Raw genomic sequence first — 21,541 nt, 5'->3', positions numbered from 1 at the left:
GTCCTATTTATTTTCAAGATCTGAATATGAATACCGCCCTTTTTTTATGAAAGATTGGGAGATGAAGTGAGGGAGTGAGGGAAAAAAGGGAGTATAGATGCAAATAACTCAGCTCCTATAGGTAAAAATATTTTTTTTATTTTACACAGAAATATTTTGTCTAACAATTGTTAATAAAAAAGTAAACGAAAATTTAGTAAAATCACTACTGCCAAAATTTAGAGATACAATGTTTCCAGTTGTTATTTTCACCTACTTGAAATTTTAAAACTAATATACAAAATAAAGTTTTCTTGTAACAGATTTAAAAAAGTTAACTTTTAATTCTTTATGGGTTTTCCTAATGTCAAATGTAGTATGCAGATTGGATATAAACAATTTAACCAATCATTATTTCCAGTATCATTATATTATTACTAAAGTACGATACTAAGAATAAGTACAAGGTTAAATTTTAAAACATGAGTTTAGATCTACAAAACTGTCGATATACATATTATATAAGGTATTCACGTTAAATCACCGCGAACTCGCATGATACAGTTATTTTTATTATATAGCAAAAATAAATTTCAAGTGTAAGTAACACCTTTAAATGATATTCGTCTCAAAAGTAGGTACAGAACGAAGTTCAAATTTTCACAAAGCAGTCGCAAGTTATACTTTTCTTGAACTACTCGATTTTATCAAGTGTTTAAGTCCTTTTTTTTTTATTAAAATCTTAAAAATGCAATAAAAGTTCCAGATTACTAAAACAGAAAAATTGATTTTCAATGAAGAACATCTCTAGAAGTATAAAGTTAATCTACTGTAAAATTTAACTGACAATATAATAAGTATATAATAATTCTATAAATGATATCTTAAAATTGTGAAACAAATGTAAGCTATGATAAAAATAGGAAAAAATACATTGAAGTTGATGAAAGGCTAGTAACTATAGTTATCTAAAATTTATGTGAAACCAACACGACATTCCAGCGCTTATCCTCATGCATGCGATAAAAATGTTGGTCATATTTATTATAGCCTCATCACGACCATATCAATGTTTTATACATTTTTAATCCTACTGTTTTTTTGTTTGTTTTTGTCATATTTAGAAAATAATTATTAAGTGAGAATAATTATGAGACTATGTCTTTAAAAGCGTACATGGTAGATCTGTTAATTTTTCGACGAAGAGAAATGCGTGAGCTAAACGCATAGACGCATGTATTTCACAATATATTAGATGTATATGTTTTATAAACTTCTAATATCTTGATTTACAAAATTCATCTCTTAAAATGTCTCAACGCATAGCTGGAAAAAGACGTGCATTTCTGCTGTTATAAGATATATTCAGTTATTGCATAAGATTCTTTTAAGCCTTTTACTATTTGTAATTAGAAAAGTTTATAAATTTTAATATAATGATTACCTAAACGTACAGTGGCTCAATCACCGAAGCGCATAATTTTCAAACTCGAGTTTGTAATTTTAAGTGATTTGTATAATAAATGATAGAAAAAATATATGTATATATAAATAGATAAATAGATAGTGAAACACATGAATGTGGGAATTAATTCACTTTTCCATTCGACAATACAGCACTATTATATACATGTCAGAAAACGATGATTAACGTGTTTAATGTTAATACATTCTATTTCGAAAATTGTTGAATAAGGGCGGCGGAATTTCAGAGAATCTTTAAAAGGCCGGCTATTTGGATGCTCAAAATACCTAGTCAGAATTACTCGAAAGCATTTATAATAAATCTTAGATAGTATTAAAAATCTGATAGAAAATCAAGTTAAACCATAAATTTACTTTTAGAATTAATGAATTTTTCAAAACGTTTAAAGTAATCAACTGTATCGACACAACGCTAATACATGGAAGAAATCTATTTTTTTAATAAATATTTATTTTTTATCAAAATAAGTCGAAATTAATCCATAAAATAATCTAGGCTCTTATTAAACACATTTAAATATGAACATTCTTTCGTATCAATGTTAATAAACCGACAAATTTTATTTTTTCAATAAACGTTTGTTTAAAACTAATACTTTAAAACGAAATTAAATTAGCCACTTGTGTTTAATTAACGTTTTTTAATCCTTAATTAGGTGCATAGGGGTCATCGTCTATTCAATTCTATTCGATTAATACTATAACTTTACTGATGTGTGCTTAATTAAAGGATAATATGAATAAAAAAGTCCATTGTTAATAATAAAGAAAAAATAATAAATAGACGTGTATTTAACAGTTGAAGGAACAATTATTTGTATGTGCAGTAATAATTTTTTACTATATATTTGGTATATGTGTATTTAAGAAAAGCACCAATTGTCAACAAAAAATTAGTGCATTGAATGTTTTCTATATATCATTTTACATGTTTAATGAGATGTACATATAACAAAATATAAACGCAGAACAAAGTTTATTATTATATCATCACGTTTAAGAAATTAGCTGATCGAAGAATAATAATAGATCAGGGGACTCAAGTAAACTACAAATGATAAGACGCGAAGTATAGTTTTCCTCATATATTTTTATTTTATTAATCTAAACTGTATGCATAGATTTCAGTAATTTCGATTATATATATAGATAACCTTTTTTTATGCGAGTATTAATTACATCGCAAAAGTATAAAGACCGTCCGCGCAAAGTCAACTTTCTATACATACTTTTAAAATCACAGTGCACACATACCCCTACTAGAGGCTACATATATGAAGGTGTACTTGTTGGCTCTTGTTTTAGTTTTGATTGGAATTATGGTGAATGACGTATCATCATCCCCCTATTACAACAAAGGTTTCGCAGACTGTATGTTGAAATTTACGGTAATTATTAAACAAATTTACGAACCTTTAGAGGGTGTAGAGTTCAAGGTATCATTGGAATTTAAATGTTAACTCACAAGTACAACGGAACCATTGCAATGGTGGGGCGGTCATATATCTTTAAGAGATGCGAAGGTAAAAAAATCAAATGGAATTGAAAAATATTTAGGAAGGTGGGAAGGTTAATACTTAAAAATTAAGAATGTCAAGTTATAGCAAACTTATTTCGCGATCACCATCTCTATTTCTCTATATAAGTGTTTCAACTTCCTCCCTCATCCGAACCAACTTTACATGTTCTGAAATGGTTTTCACAGACCTATATACGGTTTCAAAAAGTCGCGCGTGGGATCTTTTGACCTTGATAACATGTCAAAGACACATGTATTACCGCAGCTTACTGGTTCCGCTAATTTGTGCGATTGACCATTGCTTCTTCTATATGATATAGAATGATGCACTTATGATATCCAAGAGGGCAGGGACGCAAAATAAAAAACTGTTTCTTTTTACGTAACTTTAAGAGATATCAATGTTTCTTTGTAAAACTCCCTTTGAATACAGATAAAAATCAGTTTTAAAATATATCATGCTATGAATTGACATCTCTCTAATAGTTATGCAGATCAATTTTCATACGTCTAATCCCCTGGCTTATAAGAGTCGTAGTTTAGTGTCTTACAGTTAATTACAATACTATATTGTAACACACAAATAACTTATAAATTTGTCTATTCTTTTATCAGGACAATTTTCATCAAACGGATTATGATTTCAATCAATACTACAGTACTTGTGTTCAACAGTATGGTAAGCCTTAAACGTTTGGAAAAGCTAATGCGTTTAATTGTAACATTATAATCGAAAACAATAAAATATACACTTCAATATTATACTTATGCACTTACTAGTGTCATCGTTGCGCATCCAATAATTTAACTTGCATTAAAACAGAGTCTAGATATATCTTCTACATAAATGTTATAAAACTTTTGTTAAAAAATTAGAAAAGCAATAACAATTCGATATGTAATGTAGTGATATGAAAAGTATGCAATGTATTGTCATTCAAAATTATATTATATGATATCCTTAGAAAAACTGCCACTTAGAAAACAATAAATATTTTAATAACAAATCGATCTTATTCATTTTCTTCAAAGTGTTTTCGTCGATGTTATACCAACTAAACTATGTCAAAATTTTAAAATGAAATCCTTATATAAATACTTTTACAATCTCATTCAAAGCAATAAAAGAGTTACTATTTTTTATATAAGTATAAATTATTATAAAATCCATAAAACCAACGAAAACCTTCCAAATTGCAACGTGTCTTTATCTTGACATAAATAATTTTTTACAGGTAAAATTAACTGAAATTAACAAATTATCGCCGAATAAGTTGTCGATCACACATATAAAGAAAAGATTTTTTCTATATCTTTTATAAAGCTTTGTGGTGTAAATCAGAAAAATTTTACTTAACCATTGCATTCAATTACAAGTGATTCCGAATCAATTTCGTAGCTGTATAAATTTGCACTAATTTGCTTTAAAATTCATATCATCGGAGAATTACAGTTGATCCAAAAAATGATTGGTGAAAAAAGAAATCATATATTTTAGTTATTCGCGCGGTCCTGGATATCACAGATGGCGCTAAAAGTGACGTCACAAAATGAACGTCGAGAAGCCTATCATGGGCAATCAATCTCCCCCCCAGTCCCCCTCAACTTTAGTAGAATAGGGGAGGGATGGAAAAGGCGGAATTACTGGAATCGTCTAATGTGTTATATTGGTAGTGTCTTTAATCGACATTTTTGACAGATGTTCTGCAGCTAAAAGATTTAGATTAAAAGTTGATCATGTACTTTTAATTATGTATTAAAAAGCTTTAGCATATATTTAACAGAAGATAGCGTGTTTCTTTTTTGATTAAATACCAATAGTAAGTGTCGTTATTGTGTTTGTGAATTATTTCTTTATTTAGATCGCAAGTTCATAAAAGTGCATTTATTCATGAAAATTTAGTTTTGTAATAGAAAACTATTTAATTATGTGGAAATTTATATCTCTTGGATCGATTTGTGTATTATTATATCTAACGCAGTGCGAGGTTAGTAAGAACGTTTTATTGAATATAATGTTCAATGCTATTGCCAAATACTAATAGATATTATTTTAGGCACAATACGATGATAAAAGATGTAAATGCATATGTCCTAGTCTTTCGTCTGTTATTAATACAACAACTGCAAATCAAGAAAGATTACCATATATTCTAAATGTTCCTCCATCACAGTGGTATGAAAATTAATATAAATTTTGATAAAAATATATTTTCCATTTGTTGCATCTAAATAATATTAATAATTGTTTCAACAGTAATTGTGAAGGTGTGGTTTTACCAAAGCTGGGTGCTCAGATAAAAACAAAAGCAGAATTGTTCTGTTCAAGATGTGAATGTAAATACGAAAATAGAAATACAACTATTATTAAGGTAAATTATTTTAAAAGATTTTGTAAAGTTAATTGTTTTTTAAATGCATAATAAGAGCTTTTTCTTTTAGATTGTGGTGATAATAGTTATTTGGATTATATCACTGTTAGTCATCTACATGTTATTTTTAATATGCTTAGATCCATTATTAAACAAAAGGATGCATAAAGCTACAACCAATATTGGTTATCATGAACACAATAATGAAGAGGTAAATTTTAGTATAACTATTGTAATAGTTTTAAAATGTAGTAAAATTTTTAATACACATTTAATGCGAAATATAGGGAACTTTAGGTATGGCTTTGCCATTTTCAAATGTGTAATTTTCTTTTCTCTTTTAGCTTTTTCTTAAGCATTTACTTTTAATTTAGTGTTTTAAATTCAAAGTAAGCTATTAAGAAAGATTTTGAGCCTTTTATTTTTAATAGGATGATGCATCAATGGCTCCTGGAACATCTCATCCGATGGGAGAAAGGGGTAATGTCTTGAATCGTGTCGGTCATCAACAAGATAAATGGAAACGCCAAGTTAGGGAGCAAAGACGAAATATTTATGATAGGCATAGCATGCTTAATTAAGAGCCCAATTGTTATAAACAATTAATATCATAAATATAATTTTTCATAAGCTGTTGCAGATTATTCTTTTTAAAGTTTTCATATAATGTGTGGTTTAGAAAACCTATTATCAATTTTGAGTGATGAATGAATGTATTTTCATCGAGCAGTAAATTATATCACAGCTAAAATATTGCTAAGACATTCAAATCTACAGATAATTAAAATTTAATATTCATAATTGATTAAAGCTGTATATTTATTAATTTTTATTTAATAAAGATATATATTTTTATCGAACGGTTATTTAAATATAAACAAAAGCTATGTATATAAATATAATTTTTATTTATGCACATATTTTAAATGCTCCATTCAAATCTAAATTATATATTAATATATAGTTTTAAGAAACAATAATGCTTGATGCATACTGTTAGAAGTGCTGTAAATAATTTGAAAAGATTGTTGCTATTGTAATTTACAATACCAGGAAATTATAAAACTTATTATAGATGTATATAAGCAACATTTAATGATTAAGCAGAAATATAAGATGAAAATCTTAAGTTGACTTTGGTTTTTTAACTGTTGTTAAATCTTGAATCATATCTTTAACCCAATCATATAAAGTGAGAACAATAGCTCCGCCAGTACCTCGAAGAATATTTGAAAAAGCGCCTTTAAAAAATGCTATAGAACCTTCAGTTTTATAAATTTTTATCCAGCAATCAAGTGTATTTTTATACATCATATCTGTTGCAGCACGACCTGACTGCATCATCATTCTTCTTCGTACAGTATCAAAAGGGTACGAAGCGAATCCCGAAATTGTGGTTACTATCTAATTAATAGATAGGATTCATAACTATCAGTTGTACGATTAGCACATAACTGTTAAAAGATATTTACTAATAAGAAAGGTGCTCCTTACTTGGGCAATTATGAAATTAATATATAACGGAGTGGTTTTTGGATTAGGTAAAAGACTTCTCGTTGTATCATAAAATCCGAAATACGCTGCACGATATATAATTATTCCTTGTACACTGACAACAAAACCTCGATAGAGCCCAAATAATCCGTCTGACTTAAAGACTTTTATTATACAGTCACCCAGTCCGGTAAATTCTCTTTTATCGTGCTTGCCAACGTCAACGCCTAATCTAAATTTCATGGGTTTATTAAACAAAATAGTCTATATACAAATAGATTACCTTGTACGAGCGAAATCTAGAGGGTAAACGAATATTAAAGAAGTAGCTCCAGCAGCACCACCGGCCGCCAAGTTTCCACCTAATTGCCTCCAAAAATCATCTTTAGGTACTCCTCCCAAAAATAGAACCTTAAATTTATCTTTGAATGCAAAATTCAACGCTTGAGTCGGGAAATATCTGATAACATTAGCAAGATTGCCTCTCCAATAACTCAAAAATCCTGTTTCTCTCGGAATACGTATAAAGGCATCGATCATACCTAATTAATAATTAAAGACTTCTTAATTGCTTGCATTTGAGTTTAAACTTAAGCTTGGAAAGACTCAGTAGAATTATATACCTTTATATTGTTGGTCAGCGCTGATTTGTTTAGAAGTATGTTGTACTTGCAAAATTAACTTTACTCGTTCTATTGGAGCAACCGATGTCTTCGCGATTGCTGCAGAAATTCCTCCAGCTAGAAAGTCTATCAAAAATTGCTTATGATGATCCATTTTATAAATATTGAAACAAGATAACACACAGAATTGTAAGATTTTTAATTTAATCGATTTTTTAAATGTAAGTGAAATGAGCCATATGCATATTTTGTCTATTCACTTGTTATGTCGATGACCATGAGATTAAACTTTATAGATATTTTGATTTGGCGAAGAAAGTAATTGTGCACATTTTATTTATAGATATATAATATACCTAATTTTAGCTGTTGTGTTGAGATTTAAAAATCATACGGAAAATAATGCAAAGAACAAGGTAATAAGTGAAAAAGAACAATTCAATCACCATACGATTTGTGAACTGTTCTGTTTAACGAAATCCCTTATATCGACACTATATATACAGAGCGAAATTCCAAAATGCATGTCAACGATGCAACGTATTATTCGACGATTGATCTCAAACTAATTATACCATTTTAGTAACGTCGTGAGCTGCTCTTTCGAGTATAATAATCACATTTTTGAAAAAAAAAAAAGAAAAGCAACATTTTTTTAATATTGTCCTTTTAACAATAATATTTGTTTTCGTTTTTTCGAAAAACTGACAACTTCACCAGAAAGAACTGTTCGCGATGTCACTGAAAAAATATAATGAGCTTGAAATCTGTCGCCTTTTAATGCCGTTTTGTTCGTTGACGCGCGTTTTCTTCTATAATATCGGTGTGAGAAATCCATTCAAGGGAGGAAATACATGTAAACTGATGAAAATAAACCTATATATTATGACTTTGTTTGTTAATTCAACGTGGAAATATAATAGTAATAGTAGCAGTATTCGTAAATTGTATTCGAATGTTTCGAAGTATATAGAATTGTTATTTCAAATTTGAGTAATTTTAATTATTACTAAATGCTCTTATTTTATTCCTATATATTTAATGATTGATTTCTTCGTGCAAGATTTATTTTAACGGCACAGCATATGATAGCTAGCTTCATGTTATTTGATTGCACCATCTAGATATTATAATTTTATTTAATTTAGCATGAAGCATAGTGATCGAAATTATAGTTAAGAGAAAACGACACTATAATAAACAATGAAGGTTATTAAACTAAACGGGCGAAAAATTTGCGCTTTAAGGATCAATTAAACGTAAAAATAGAAAGTACTAGTATATTTAAGAAAAGGGGGAAATTCTTCACATTTTCTATATAATATTTATTTTAATTATTCTTAAAAGCTTTTATCTTATTGAATATAGTAGTTGGTAGAGTTATAATCCCATAATTGTACTTTCTTTGATTTACTAAAACTGTCCAAAAATTTGGTAAATTCAGTTTTCAGTAACTATTCGTAAACTAAAATTTAAAATATATAACGGGATGATACGAAGTTCATTATCTGAGTTTGCGAGTCCGGCCATATTAGTTAACAAAATAATCATTACGACTTCGTATGAATTATGGGCTAATAAATATAAAACCATTAATGAATATCCTTGCACGTTACCTTTAATTGAAGATTAATTGAATTCCGTGCAAGTACTGTACCTTCTAGCATCTTAAATTTAGTCGAGTACCTATTAACTTCAATGCAAGAAAGTATATTCTAACGATGAATTGATAGTATAGAGCTATAGAGAAATCAAAAGGACTCGCAGTTTAGATAAGGTTTATATAGTTTACTGCCAAGACTATAGATCGTTATCAAATCGTAAATATATTAGAAAGCATTCGTTATCAAGTACATAAAATTAATGATATCATGAAAATCTAATGCAAACTTATAAACCCTCAAATGATACGAAAACTTCATAGAAGTTAATAGTGTGTGTGTGTATTGACACACATGAATTAGAAAATGTGATTCACACACACAACAAAGCTGTTTTAATTGGAAAGATGATCTAGTGTAGGATTTTAAAAAACATATGATCATTTTAAATTATAATATATTCGCGCTGAATACCTATTACACTAATCAAACATGTTTTAGATCTGAAATAAACAAAGTCCTGTTTTATAATTAAATAATTAGTGGTTGCGTTCTGTACTTAGTAAGCGCTGAACAAAATACGCTTCGTAATTGCAATAAATATTAATTTCTTCAGTGCTGTTAGTAAGCCCACAATAACCCTAAACGCATTTAGCGCCGAACAAACGGTGAAAAATAGTATAAAAAGGAAACCTTTATTTCATTTAAATTTTTAAATGTTTAGCATTCCTTACTAAATTTTAAAATTAAAATTTGATTATTTTAATTTTAAAACTTGTTTGATCATACAGTAGATATTCTAGAGCGAACTTTAATTGTACAAACAAAATGAGTCATGTTTTATATATTCAATTGTTATGTAGGTAATCATTGATAACAGTAAAGAAAGATGTAGTGTTGGTTAAAAAAAAATGACATTTTGGTTTTCACAAAGAAAGGTAGTTATACACATTTTATTTCTAGATTTAATTTCCCTAAAAGAATGTCACATAAAAATCATGCTATAAATCATAACAGATGTTCAGTGCTGCTAGTACAATTCAATATTTGTAAGTCATATACATTTTTATTGCCGCATCAATTCTTCGTATATATTTTTTTAAATCCGCCAAAAACTTACAGAATATCAAAATTACTTCCATCTGATATGAAAGATGCATATATACATATATATATATAACATATATAACTGCAGAAATACTCTTATCGCAGTTTTTTATTTTTGTTTTAGAGAGAATCTACACCTACAATTAGTGCTTAACTTAGATTTGAAACGCTTTCTTGGTCGCAAAATTGTATTTGTAATATTTTTTATTTTTTAGATGTACTACAATTTTTGTAGATTTTAAATCACAGATCGAACTATCTTTATATTAGAAATAAAGGTTCGATTTATGTTAATATATATTTTATGTGTAGGGAAAATATTTTACCAAGCATTTCCATAAAGATAAATTGTAATTAATCTGTAGACTAAATAGACTAGAGAGAAAGTTGACACTAATCCACGCAAGGAAATGCCACTGAGGCTAAACTTTTATCATATCTATATATATATATATATATTTATGATATTGTGTCACGAATTACTGCTTAAACTAGATATTCGGCACACATTGGTACAAAATTTCTCTTTAATATATAAATCGATTAATAAACATTTACCATCGAAAAAATATAAATTATTATAAAAATGTAATTCATACATTAAACGTTATATATATACTCAAACGATATTCTAAATCAATTACATAATGGCATTTATGGCATCTTTAATTGATAAAAATACAATAAAATAACTTATTCGAATTCATATTTACTGCCACAAAATACGTCAGTGTATAAAAATATCTTGAAGACGAGTGAAACTTTTGTGTGCAAAACCTATATACTTCTCATTTTAAAAATATAATTCAGCGAAATATTTCGTTTAATATTTAATACATTTATAATATCTCAAATATAATTTTGAAAATTCACCGTGGCCGCTCATTTATTGTCAATTAAAAAATTTAAGATAAAGAGAATGATTCGAAAAAAAAACTCCTATACCATTTTTTTTAAATTGTAGCTCTTCATTCAAATGTTACTGATAATATTTAAACAAATAATCATGTTACACAGAAAATAACCAATTATTACTAGAAAAATCCGATGACAACGACGAATCTTATTTTAAGATATTGAAATTTAATCAATGACTAGAGTTAAAAATAACATGTCTAGTCCCTTATAGTCATCTGTTTCATCAAAGTTTGGTAATGACATAACTGAACGGCAACGGTGCGTACAGTTTTTAATTTTTAATGATTTTACCTCTATTACCTCTAAACACGTATCGCTTAAAAAAAATTTTAAATACAAAATTTAAGGATGGAATGCATAATTATCTTTTATGTAAAAATAGCTTTAGCAGAATCAGATCTATTAAAGTTATATCGATTATTTATTCTTAGAAAAAAAAGTTGGTTTTTAATTTTCATTTGCTTATGATGCACATTTATGCTGCGTGTACAGACTGAAAGGATTGAAAACAAGCAAATTACAATTTGTATACTAGTAACAAAAAGTTTAATGTGGTAATACTTCACAAAACTTACTTTTGAAATATCCACGCCAGTTAAATTCTTAACGAGTTCCGGAACGCGTGTTACGATATTAAAAACTTCTTCCGTTAATTTTTCGGCACCAATTGCTCCGTTGCCACTTGAAACCATGGTAATTTTCTTTGCCTGTGAGAGAGGAGCAGCTACTTCAGCAGCCACCTAATTTATAAAATAACATTATAAATATCACACATTTTATGAGTTTTTTAGAAAAATATAAACTATAAAAGAAAGAAAAATTATACTTTTGGAAGAGTATCCAGCATCATATCAATCATTGCAGCACTCTTATATTCATTCCAAGCTGCTGCTTTTTTAGCCATTTGCTCTGCTTCAGCCTTGGCTTTAGCTTCAATGGCAAATGCTTCAGCTTCACCACGAATTTTAATAGCTTCTGCTTCAGCCTCAGCTTCCATAACTTGACGTAATTTGTTGGCTTCTGCCATTTTCTCCAACCTATTAATTAGATATATATTCAATTTATTAAGTTTGCTTTTTATCACTTTTATAATTTTCTACAAAATCTGATGTACCTATATTTTTCAGCATCTGCAGGTCGACGTACAGTAGCATCCAATTCTCTTTCACGGCGCATCCTTTCTTGCTCCTGCACTGCAATTTCTTGTCCTCTTTCAACAACTTTAACTTGCATTTGCTCCTCCATAATTCTTTGTTTTGTCTTAGCTGCTTGTAACTCGTAAGCCATTTCTGCTTCTGCTTTCTATAAGTAAGTTAAATCTATAGAGAGCACGAAACTACACAGCAACAATTTACACCATGTATACACTACTGACTTTAGTTTGAACTTCAACATCATAAGCAGCTTTCTTCAATTCAAAGTCTCTCTGTGCTTTGGCAATTTCAGTGTCATTAAGAAAACGTGCTGCCATACGTTGCTCTTCCGCAATTGCTTCTCTTATTTGTGCATCCCTGCGGGCCTCAGCTTCCCCGATCCGTGCATCTCGTTTTACTTCTGCCGTTCGAGCCATACCAAGTGCTTTTAAATAGCCCTATAAGAAATTATTTCTATACATTGTACTTCAAGTATTTAAATTTACATCAAACAAATAAATTGACAGTTAACAGTTAAAGACACTTGTGTCTTTAATGATTTAATAAATATTGTGTAATAATAGCGGTATATATTGATATTGCAATATACAACAAAATTATCTCAGCAAGTATTTTACACACACACACACACACAAGGAAATTCCTTTCCACAGAATATCGTTGTCTTGTATTTAGAACCATTAGAAGGGTTTGTAGTGTGCTACTAATGAATACAGTGGTAAAACCAATTTTTAACATACCTTTGCCCCCTGCAAGTATCAAAAAAAAATGTATTCAATATTCACATCATAGCAATTAAATAATAATCATAAATATATCAATTTCTTATAAATTATATAGTTTTAAAGAGGGACTTTGAACATGAACTTGTATTGGTGTGTAAGCTTGTAAAATTTATCAGTGATTTCATTTAGCAATTACCAGTGATTAACTTTTTTTACTAAAGGATGTATAAAAAATTAATAAGCTTACCTCTTCATCTCTTATATCCTTTAAGGTATATGAAACCACAGTTATGCCCATGTTTACCAAGTCGCTGCTAGCAACTTCAAAAACCTCTTTACTAAACTTTTTACGATCCTTGTAAATTTCCTGCAGCACAATATATTTTGTAGCCTTTGATTTGAAACATTTTTCTAATATTGTTACTACTAATTTTCTTACCTCAACAGTCATACTTCCCATAATTGCACGCTGATGTCCTTCTAGTGTAACAAGTGCAATATTATGTATTTCTTCTTCAGATTTACCAAGAAATTGTTCACAAGCAGTAGACAACATTTCTTCATTCTGCCCTTGAATTTTTACCTAAATTTTTGAAAAAATATTATGAAACTACATTTTATTCAAAACTGATTAGTTTAATAATTATCCATAAGACAGTATATCTATTTATATTTACTTGAGCTATACCAGTTACTGATATTGGTACTCCTTGACAAGTATATACTGTAGGACTTTCAACTTGCAAAGTCATAGTATTTAAAGAGATCCTATGATATATTATTCATTAAATTAATCATATAAAATATAAAGTTATAATATTACTTAATTACTGGATTCAACTTACTTTTGTACTTGTTGAACTACTGGCCACACAAATACACGCCCTCCAGGCACTAATAAGGGTTTGCTGTAGCAGCATCCTTTAAACATATTTTACATATATTTAAAATAAAATTTTTGATTGTAGTATAGTTAAAAATTTTATTACATTTAAAAATAAAGTTTCAACATTTAAGTTACTTATTTTAAAAAACTGGGATAAATCCGATTTTTAAAAATAATTAGAAAATAACAGCATTTACAATGTTCTGGTATAGAAAGTATAATAGTATAATGATTAAAATTAGTAAATGGATTACTCATTTCACTTTAAAAAAAAAACAACTCATTTTTGCTCATAAAATTCAAGGAAAGTAAAAAATTAATAATGTTTGTAAAATTACTGTTAAGTATAAATGGTAATTATGAGATAGTAAACATAAAGAATTTATTAAAGGCTAAAATTGTAAAGTAGGAATACTATCAAAATAAGTGTATCTTTTAAATAAGTTACACAACAATAGTATTGAACTTAATTAACAGAATTATCTTCGATCGATTCTAGGCTTTTCACTGTCCAAAAAGTAAAGAACGAATCAATTGTTTATCTAGCCTATATTCGTATATACTATACTTATTTAAAATTAGGCTATAATGTAAATGAAGTATAAAAACAACAAATTTGTATCACGTTGATCAATTAAATAAATAAGATTTTGGATTACCTGAAACTACAAGCGCCTCATTAGGGCCGCAAGTAACAAATCCGCAACTCATATTAAGAGAAAATATTATAACGTCAAACTCGAGACTACCCAATTAAAGCCTGAAAAACTGCAAAATCAAATCGCTTAAAAATCTTTCTATTGCCTTGAAATCGAGTCATACAAGTCAGACTAAACTGCATACACCATACACGCCTTGTCTACATACACTCTACAGTCTACACTGAGTAGTGTGAGTCAGTGTGAGTATACTCCACCCACAGGCCACAGCAGGCCACAGTAGTCCCAGTTACTTCACTTACTTCAGTTTACGAGTGTTACAATACAATTGCAACAGTGCAGGCAAAGTGCAACTCCAGAGCTGCGGTCCGATTCGCGCATAAAACGCTCTGAGGACTGAGTATATAGTTTACGTTACGTTTGTTATAGATTTTTAGCTCTTTAAGGGCGTATTCCACTTAAGGCCCAAAACGCTCATAATGTCTCATAATGTAATAGTTCACGTTACACGTATTATATATTGTGGGCGTTATTGGCCTTAAGTGGCATACGCCCTAAGTGTGCATATGCATAGGTCTGTTCTTTTTCGCTGTTTGCTGTACTAGTGCAATAAGTTAGAGTGGAGAAAACATATGTTTGTCTTATTTCAACTAATTGCATTAGTTCGATAGTGCAGCGAAAAGAAACAAACGGCATGTATCGGACCACAGCCTATATATAGTTGTATGTCCTACAAATACACAGTCAGAAGTATCAGCACTCACTGGCCACTCAGGCTCACTCAGGACACTCAGGACTCAGCAGTCAGCACTGTTAGTGAAGATATTCCAGTTCTAAAGTATTCCAATCCAAAGAATAGATATTTTGCACTGGCAAAAACAAAGTGAAGTTAGCTGAGTGCATCTCCTATCCTATTCTATTTACTTCAATTTACTTTATCTACGGATAATCAACAGCATCAACACTATACAAAGACAATTTTAATCTGACAAAAAAGAAAATTAAAGGATTCCCTATTTCTATAAAATGGAAGTACGCCAAATTAGCAAAGCTAGTATAGTAAGTAAATCAGTTTGATATATTAATATTCAAAAATTTAATGCTTTATATAACCTAGTTGAAATTGAATTGAAAATTCTAGGAAAAAGCATTTGATTTAGTAAAAAAAACACAAATTGGGAAAAAAAGAAACAGATGGGAAAAACAATTGGAAAAAGAGGAAGAATCAGAGCAAAAAATGTCACAACATTGTGTATATACTCCATTTGGGCAAAAAAGGAGACAGGCAATAGTAACAGGCTTCGCTAAACAATTAGCATTAACAGAATTAAGGTCATATTTAAGGCATCATTATTGGAAAGAGATCCAAGATTTGTTTCCCACAATATTAAGTTATGACAATATTTTAGAGCCATTAATTTGGCGTTATATGTTAATTATTCTTTTACACAGTCCTTCAAGCAATCCTACCACTATGAGGCAATTTTTAGAGTTGTGTTTAGGTAATAGAGGCTTGGATGAGATTTCTATGTTAGAAAAGCTTTTGTATATAAAATAATCTGATTAAATATTTTATAAAAGAAATTGTTTAATAGATTTGTCAAGTTATACAGAATTTTATAACAATATAGAATAAAGTATACAGTATTTTGACATAACACTTATAGTGGTATATGTACAAGTTTAAGATACTCCTGATTTAAAATATTCTTTATTCCTAGCTATTATCATAATGGAAAAATTGTATTAAAGGATTATACTAAATCTTACTTAATATTTTTTATTAATCAAAAAATTATTTATAATTAAACATTTGTCAGGGGTTATTAATATTTATCTAAGTACTATAAAAAATTAACACCTTCAATAATTGATAATATTCTAATATTATAAAAATTATCTCGTTTGCAATTTTCACCAATGTTGACGAATTGTTATAACTCTGACTTACGAAGAATATGTGTATTATTAATATAAGAGATATTTACAAAGCTTTTTAACAATTCATTTAGATTATCGTTAAAATTGCAAACAATGTAAAAACTGCGCGTAAAAATAGAATATTATGTACAAGCGATATTGCAGATACAGTAATTACAAACTAAACATTAACTTGAATGTTGTATGTAACTAAAAGAGGCAGAAGGCTATTATCATAATATAATGATAAACTGTACATGATTTTTGTTCTCAAATAGCTGAGAATAATTAAAGATTTGAAGAAGTGCGCTAATGTTTCTTATATGGATTATAAGATTTTGTACATTATTTTATGAAATAATCACATAAAATTTGATATTAAAATTCATTAAACAATTTGATATAATAAAAAAAGCTGAAATATATAACAAGATGAACTTATACAATTATCAATGACATGATTTTGAGTTTATGAAAGAATTACATAGTTTGATATTAAAATTCATTTAAAAATTGATATAATAACAAATTTAAAATTATAAGATGGATTTATATGCAATTATCGATGACATAATTTCGATATGTTGAGAAATGATATTTTCTTTATCCTTTTGAGGTAACAATCCGATAAGATGACTGATTATGAAGATGGTTGAACTTCCAATGAGCGTGATAACTCCATAGAATATTAATAATAAATATACACGAGAAAAAAAGGACACTGTCAATCAAGAGGTAAATGAACTCGAGGATCATTAGCCGCTAGTTTCACAAGTGTTTTCTTTACTCTAAGAATAGGGAGACGTGCCGCAGGTTTTCCGTGCCAGCATTCTCTTATAAGCTTTTTCATTCCAACTAAAGTCTGAAAATTGAAATATTTATGTTACAGTTAGTTTGTATATAATTCTTACTATATTTTAAAATTGGAATGATTTTTACCGCGTCAGAATGCCAACGATTAGGGAGTGGGGGTCTTCGTTGATCAAGTGAAACTAATTTTCGCATCTCTTCTATAGATGGTTCTTGATTAATATTTGAAAGCCATTCAGAATATGGAGCTCCATACTCTAAAGCTACACCATTGCTGATGCATCTACGACAAACTTCCCATAATATTAAGCTTAAACTGTAGATGTCTGCACACCTGAAGCTTTCTAGGCACTCTGTATTTATTCTACAAAAACCGTTGTTACTCTTAAACATTTGTTTATTTATATTTTAGTATTGTTATCAAATAAAATAATATAACTTACGTTTGCTCGAGTATTTCGGGACTCATGTAACGCTTGGTACCTTGACGAAGATCAATTCTATCAGAGTTTAGGCGGTCTTGTGTCACTGCTAATGCAAAGTCAGCGATAACGCAACCCCCATTTGTTTTGACAAGTATATTTTTCGATTTTAAATTACGATGAGCCATGGCTGGTTTTCCTCTCGTTCCATGTATTTCCGTATGTAAGTAAAGCAAGCCGTCTGCGATACTTAGGCAAATATTTAATGTTTGATGATGAGTCAGTGAATGCGAAGGACGATTTAGATGATCGTATAAGGATCCAAGTGGATGATAATGAGTTACGAGCCAAAGCTGAGTGCAGCTACCTCTGCTAGTCATGTCGCTTCCTACATATCCAAGAATACTGTCATGTCGCGAGGGTAAAAGCTGTGAATAAACTTCAGTTTCTCTAGCCCATGCAGCTTCATCTCGTGAAAAATAAATTTTAACTGCAACGTTTTCTCCGTGCCATACTCCACACCAAACCTCACCGCCAAAACCTCCGCCACCACTACCAAGACATTCTACCAATGCGACTTGCTTTGCTAATGTTCTTTGTACTAATAAAGGTAAACCTGATCCTGAGCCACTTGTTAAACTTCGTCCATCCAAGTATTCCTGAATACAAAGAATTATAAATTAGTATCAGCCTCACTATAATTTAATTATTCAAAATTATTGATAACAACTGTTTATCATTCAACACATACCTTAAGAGTACTATCACCTGCAGCAGTTGCTCTTAATTCATGTGGGTGATAAGTTGTTGTTGATGTTGATGAAGGGGAAGAAAAGTTTAATATTGATGGTTCTAATTCGGCATCTATCAGCAGCTTATTTCTCCTAGTGGCTAATGGTCTTTTTCGGCGGGCTCTGCGAGCAAGGACATAGAAAACAATGCCTCCAGCAATTACACTTAAACCTATTATCGGGCCTAGGATTGCCAGAGTCAACTTAAAGATGTAGTCTTCCTTCTCCACACCTAAATTTAAAAAATATTGCAATAAAAAAATATATTAAATAATTATTAAATTGAAATAGGAGCTTCCTTACTTCCATTATAATCTTGTAGAACTGGAAATGGGCCATCATTACAGAGATCAGCCTGGCAACATTCTACATAATATTGAGCACCACCTGAAGATCCATATGCATGCCTCTTCCTACTATTTCCAGCTATAATATTAGATGGACTTCCAAGTTTATTACAATAAAAAGGCATTTGCTGTGCTTGAGTAATACATCCTCTACTCACTCTTTCCTTGCCATCAGACTCCCGAATTTTGGATTTCCAGCACTAAAGAATTTGTTAATATTTTTATTAATTACATTCTATTTATTACCTAAAACATGTTCCACTTAAGGCCCAAAATGCTTATAAATTTAATAGTTCATGTTACATGTATTATATATTGCACAAGTTACGAGCCTTTACGGATATGCACTTTTAAGGAAACTTACTGTGATAGCATTGGTACAAATTTCTGTAGGATAGCAATCAGGTTCTTCGCAAGTATGACAGTTAAAGCGTTGTTTTATACCAACTTTATCATTAAACTTTTGATCAATATTTTCAGAAGGATCTGGGGGCTCCTCACTGTCAGGAGAAAAATCATTCTCCAATAAAGCAGTTTTTGGTCTTTCTCCTAAACATAAGAGGTGTATTTTTAAATGAATGCTCTATTTCACTTCAAATATATATTACTTTAATTGTCACTGTAAGTATATTCTACATTTTAAGGTTCCTTTAAAAAGCTTTGTTTCAAATTAATTTTCAGTCAGAAAAATTTACAAACTACTACAGAACCTTGCATAACAAATCTACATTGTACTGGAGTGTTATGAAGTAATTTCTATAATAAGGGCAAGGGCTATATAGTGGTTTGTTAAAGTGAACATAAGTAATTACTCTATAAGATATAATGGATATATGCATCATAAACAACAATAGACAATTTTAAGGATCCTAATTACCATAAATAAATAAAATTCACATCATACCTGGACATATTTTGAATGTCAACAACAGTATAAAATGCGTGATAAATATAGCATCCGCCATTTCTGCTCGCGTCAAAACAATGAGCTACCTAAATTACATTATTTTACCCTTTGATTATGGATGAATTGAAACATTTAAGTACATACAGGTGTTACAAACTCTGTAGATCAATTTTTGCAAGATCACATTTGTTAATTTTTATGTTATTGAACGTTGAAATTTGTACACATTGATAGACATGACGGACATGACGCGCGCTATACTAAAAGCACTAATGTATGTATGTATGTATATTGCACATGGACTGCAGCGCTATTGGTCAACGTAATTTCGTCTTACGTCACTGATAAATTCCTTCAATGGCGGGAAACTAATGTTCTACCACTTCTACCTATTGAAGGAATCTTTTTAAATTTCACAATTTTTCGTTAAGTAATGCACGCTTCTATAGCAGATAAAATAACGAAGAACAAAAATATCCCTAGTACTGTTAACATTAATTTACTATCTTTAAATAGCATTCATGATTCTTTAATGGAAAACTATAATAAAAATAATTTGAATATAAACTATGATAATCTAAACAAATCAGAAGGTTTATATTTCAAACATTTCAATAAAATAAAATTTAAAGTTCCTTGGTTTAATAACTCTAACTTAAATAAACATGAAATTACAATAATTAATAGGATACTGTCAAATCAATTAATTACTAATGAATATTTCTTTAAAATAAAGAAAAGAAACGACCCTTTTTGTGAGTGTTCTCTTAATATAGTCCAGACTCTAGGGCCGTGTTCCGTTATTGACTGTGAGTACTGAAAATCTACAGTTTATGTCACGCAAACTATAGATTACTAGTACTCACAGTCAATAACGAAACACGGCCTAGACCACATATGTATGCATGTACATACAGTAATCGCCAGGTATGGCTTTCCCATAATTTTTCGATGCTTTTAGGAATCGCATTAAAAAGACCAGCGCTTTTACTTCGCGCACCTAACTCACTCGCTTGCTTCGTTCGTATGTATATACTACAACTATAAATTGAATCGTGTGTGCTTTCAGCTATAGTGTATAGTAATCATTTTCCATGTTAAATTACAGAGTGAAGCTAGCTGAACCACACACGATTCAATTTTCCACTGATTTCCCACTGTGCACTACGGCCGTGTTCCGTTATTGACTGTGAGTACTGAAAATCTATAGTTTATGTCACGCAAACTATAGATTACTAGTACTCACAGTCAATAACGGAACACGGCCTACATACACCATAGGAAATTGATTCGGCGACCTTTCAGTTAACTTCACTTCGTACTTTCTCTACGAATTTCAAAGACGGCGATCAATTTTCCACAGTGTCTATACACTATTAAAAAAACTTATAAAAAACTTCGTCTGAGCTCGGTAAATTTCGTTATACACGTCAGATGTAAGCGGGAACTATAAATAGTATAAATGCAGACATTTGTTTAACAGAACATCATTTATTATAACATGCAGATGTTTTAAAATATTTATTAACTACATTTTTTATTGTAAAATAATTGCAAAACAGCATATATAATGACGATATTCACTTACAAAAGAATTATTTTTAAACGGCACTACGCGACACGAATTTTTTAAATGTCACTACACGGCGTGGAATTTTTAAACGCGAATTCATTTTAGAATAAGATCGTCTAATGTATAACAAATATTATTTTATTAAACTGTAGTGAGTTCATTTAACTTCAAAATAAAATGATGAGAATTATGGGTTAAGAGAGTCCTTGAGTCTTCTACTTTTAATCGTGCAAGCACTAAACACGCACA

General features: G+C 29.7%; 4 protein-coding genes across 5 annotated transcripts; 1 reads left to right on the top strand and 3 right to left on the bottom strand.

The window, feature by feature from the left end:
• Positions 1 to 4,606: 4,606 nt before the first annotated feature.
• On the top strand, positions 4,607 to 6,210 carry LOC136778895 (uncharacterized protein CG1161). 2 transcript variants are annotated; one of them, XM_066736065.1, is made up of 6 exons: positions 4,607 to 4,803; positions 4,898 to 4,971; positions 5,041 to 5,159; positions 5,241 to 5,355; positions 5,426 to 5,566; positions 5,787 to 6,210. In XM_066736065.1, exons 2-6 carry the CDS (start codon positions 4,912 to 4,914, stop codon positions 5,934 to 5,936), a joined length of 585 nt encoding a protein of 194 aa, XP_066592162.1. In that variant the 5' UTR covers positions 4,607 to 4,803; positions 4,898 to 4,911; the 3' UTR covers positions 5,937 to 6,210. The 2 variants fall into 2 exon arrangements, with proteins under 2 accessions (XP_066592162.1, XP_066592161.1); XM_066736064.1 differs by having other exon boundaries at positions 4,887 to 4,971.
• Positions 6,211 to 6,480: 270 nt separating this feature from the next.
• On the bottom strand, positions 6,481 to 8,607 carry LOC136778841 (ADP,ATP carrier protein-like). Its single transcript, XM_066735968.1, has 4 exons — positions 7,473 to 8,607; positions 7,133 to 7,391; positions 6,850 to 7,081; positions 6,481 to 6,759 (listed from the first exon to the last, which is right to left on the bottom strand). Exons 1-4 carry the CDS (start codon positions 7,624 to 7,626, stop codon positions 6,481 to 6,483), a joined length of 924 nt encoding a protein of 307 aa, XP_066592065.1. The 5' UTR covers positions 7,627 to 8,607.
• Positions 8,608 to 10,016: 1,409 nt separating this feature from the next.
• Positions 10,017 to 14,661, bottom strand: Flo1 (flotillin-1). The gene is made up of 10 exons (XM_066736051.1): positions 14,523 to 14,661; positions 13,823 to 13,898; positions 13,655 to 13,745; positions 13,417 to 13,560; positions 13,225 to 13,344; positions 12,474 to 12,689; positions 12,213 to 12,400; positions 11,925 to 12,135; positions 11,674 to 11,838; positions 10,017 to 11,591 (listed from the first exon to the last, which is right to left on the bottom strand). Exons 1-10 carry the CDS (start codon positions 14,572 to 14,574, stop codon positions 11,574 to 11,576), a joined length of 1,281 nt encoding a protein of 426 aa, XP_066592148.1. The 5' UTR covers positions 14,575 to 14,661; the 3' UTR covers positions 10,017 to 11,573.
• A 1,420-nt stretch (positions 14,662 to 16,081) lies between these two features.
• On the bottom strand, positions 16,082 to 19,972 carry LOC136778883 (activin receptor type-1-like). Its single transcript, XM_066736039.1, has 7 exons — positions 19,717 to 19,972; positions 19,177 to 19,361; positions 18,769 to 19,012; positions 18,426 to 18,697; positions 17,696 to 18,333; positions 17,382 to 17,616; positions 16,082 to 17,304 (listed from the first exon to the last, which is right to left on the bottom strand). Exons 1-7 carry the CDS (start codon positions 19,775 to 19,777, stop codon positions 17,167 to 17,169), a joined length of 1,773 nt encoding a protein of 590 aa, XP_066592136.1. The 5' UTR covers positions 19,778 to 19,972; the 3' UTR covers positions 16,082 to 17,166.
• Between the last annotated feature and the right edge of the window lie 1,569 nt (positions 19,973 to 21,541).

Source organism: Prorops nasuta, unplaced genomic scaffold, assembly GCF_024137725.1.
Source record: "Prorops nasuta isolate Cenicafe-Biocafe unplaced genomic scaffold, Cenicafe_Pnas_1.2 PNAS00015, whole genome shotgun sequence".
NCBI classification, from domain to species: Eukaryota; Metazoa; Arthropoda; class Insecta; order Hymenoptera; family Bethylidae; genus Prorops; species Prorops nasuta.
The sequence above is the reverse complement of the archived record's forward strand: the minus strand, read 5'-3'. Positions and strand labels throughout refer to the sequence as shown.

Excerpts from the sequence above, each read along its gene's own strand:
- LOC136778895 (XM_066736065.1), top strand. The coding sequence starts at position 4,912 with ATGTGGAAATTTATATCTCTTGGATCGATTTGTGTATTATTATATCTA. Across the intron at positions 5,356-5,425 it reads GAAATACAACTATTATTAAG|ATTGTGGTGATAATAGTTAT; the intron begins GTAAATTATTTT and ends TTTTTCTTTTAG. Across the intron at positions 5,567-5,786 it reads ATGAACACAATAATGAAGAG|GATGATGCATCAATGGCTCC; the intron begins GTAAATTTTAGT and ends TATTTTTAATAG.
- LOC136778841 (XM_066735968.1), bottom strand. The coding sequence starts at position 7,626 with ATGGATCATCATAAGCAATTTTTGATAGACTTTCTAGCTGGAGGAATT. Across the intron at positions 7,082-7,132 it reads CTAGATTTCGCTCGTACAAG|ATTAGGCGTTGACGTTGGCA; the intron begins GTAATCTATTTG and ends CATGAAATTTAG. Across the intron at positions 6,760-6,849 it reads TTAATTTCATAATTGCCCAA|ATAGTAACCACAATTTCGGG; the intron begins GTAAGGAGCACC and ends TCTATTAATTAG.
- Flo1 (XM_066736051.1), bottom strand. The coding sequence starts at position 14,574 with ATGAGTTGCGGATTTGTTACTTGCGGCCCTAATGAGGCGCTTGTAGTT. Across the intron at positions 13,899-14,522 it reads TGAGGCGCTTGTAGTTTCAG|GATGCTGCTACAGCAAACCC; the intron begins GTAATCCAAAAT and ends ATATGTTTAAAG. Across the intron at positions 13,746-13,822 it reads GTAGTTCAACAAGTACAAAA|GATCTCTTTAAATACTATGA; the intron begins GTAAGTTGAATC and ends AATATATCATAG.
- LOC136778883 (XM_066736039.1), bottom strand. The coding sequence starts at position 19,777 with ATGGCGGATGCTATATTTATCACGCATTTTATACTGTTGTTGACATTC. Across the intron at positions 19,362-19,716 it reads GACATTCAAAATATGTCCAG|GAGAAAGACCAAAAACTGCT; the intron begins GTATGATGTGAA and ends TCTTATGTTTAG. Across the intron at positions 19,013-19,176 it reads TTTGTACCAATGCTATCACA|TGCTGGAAATCCAAAATTCG; the intron begins GTAAGTTTCCTT and ends CAAATTCTTTAG.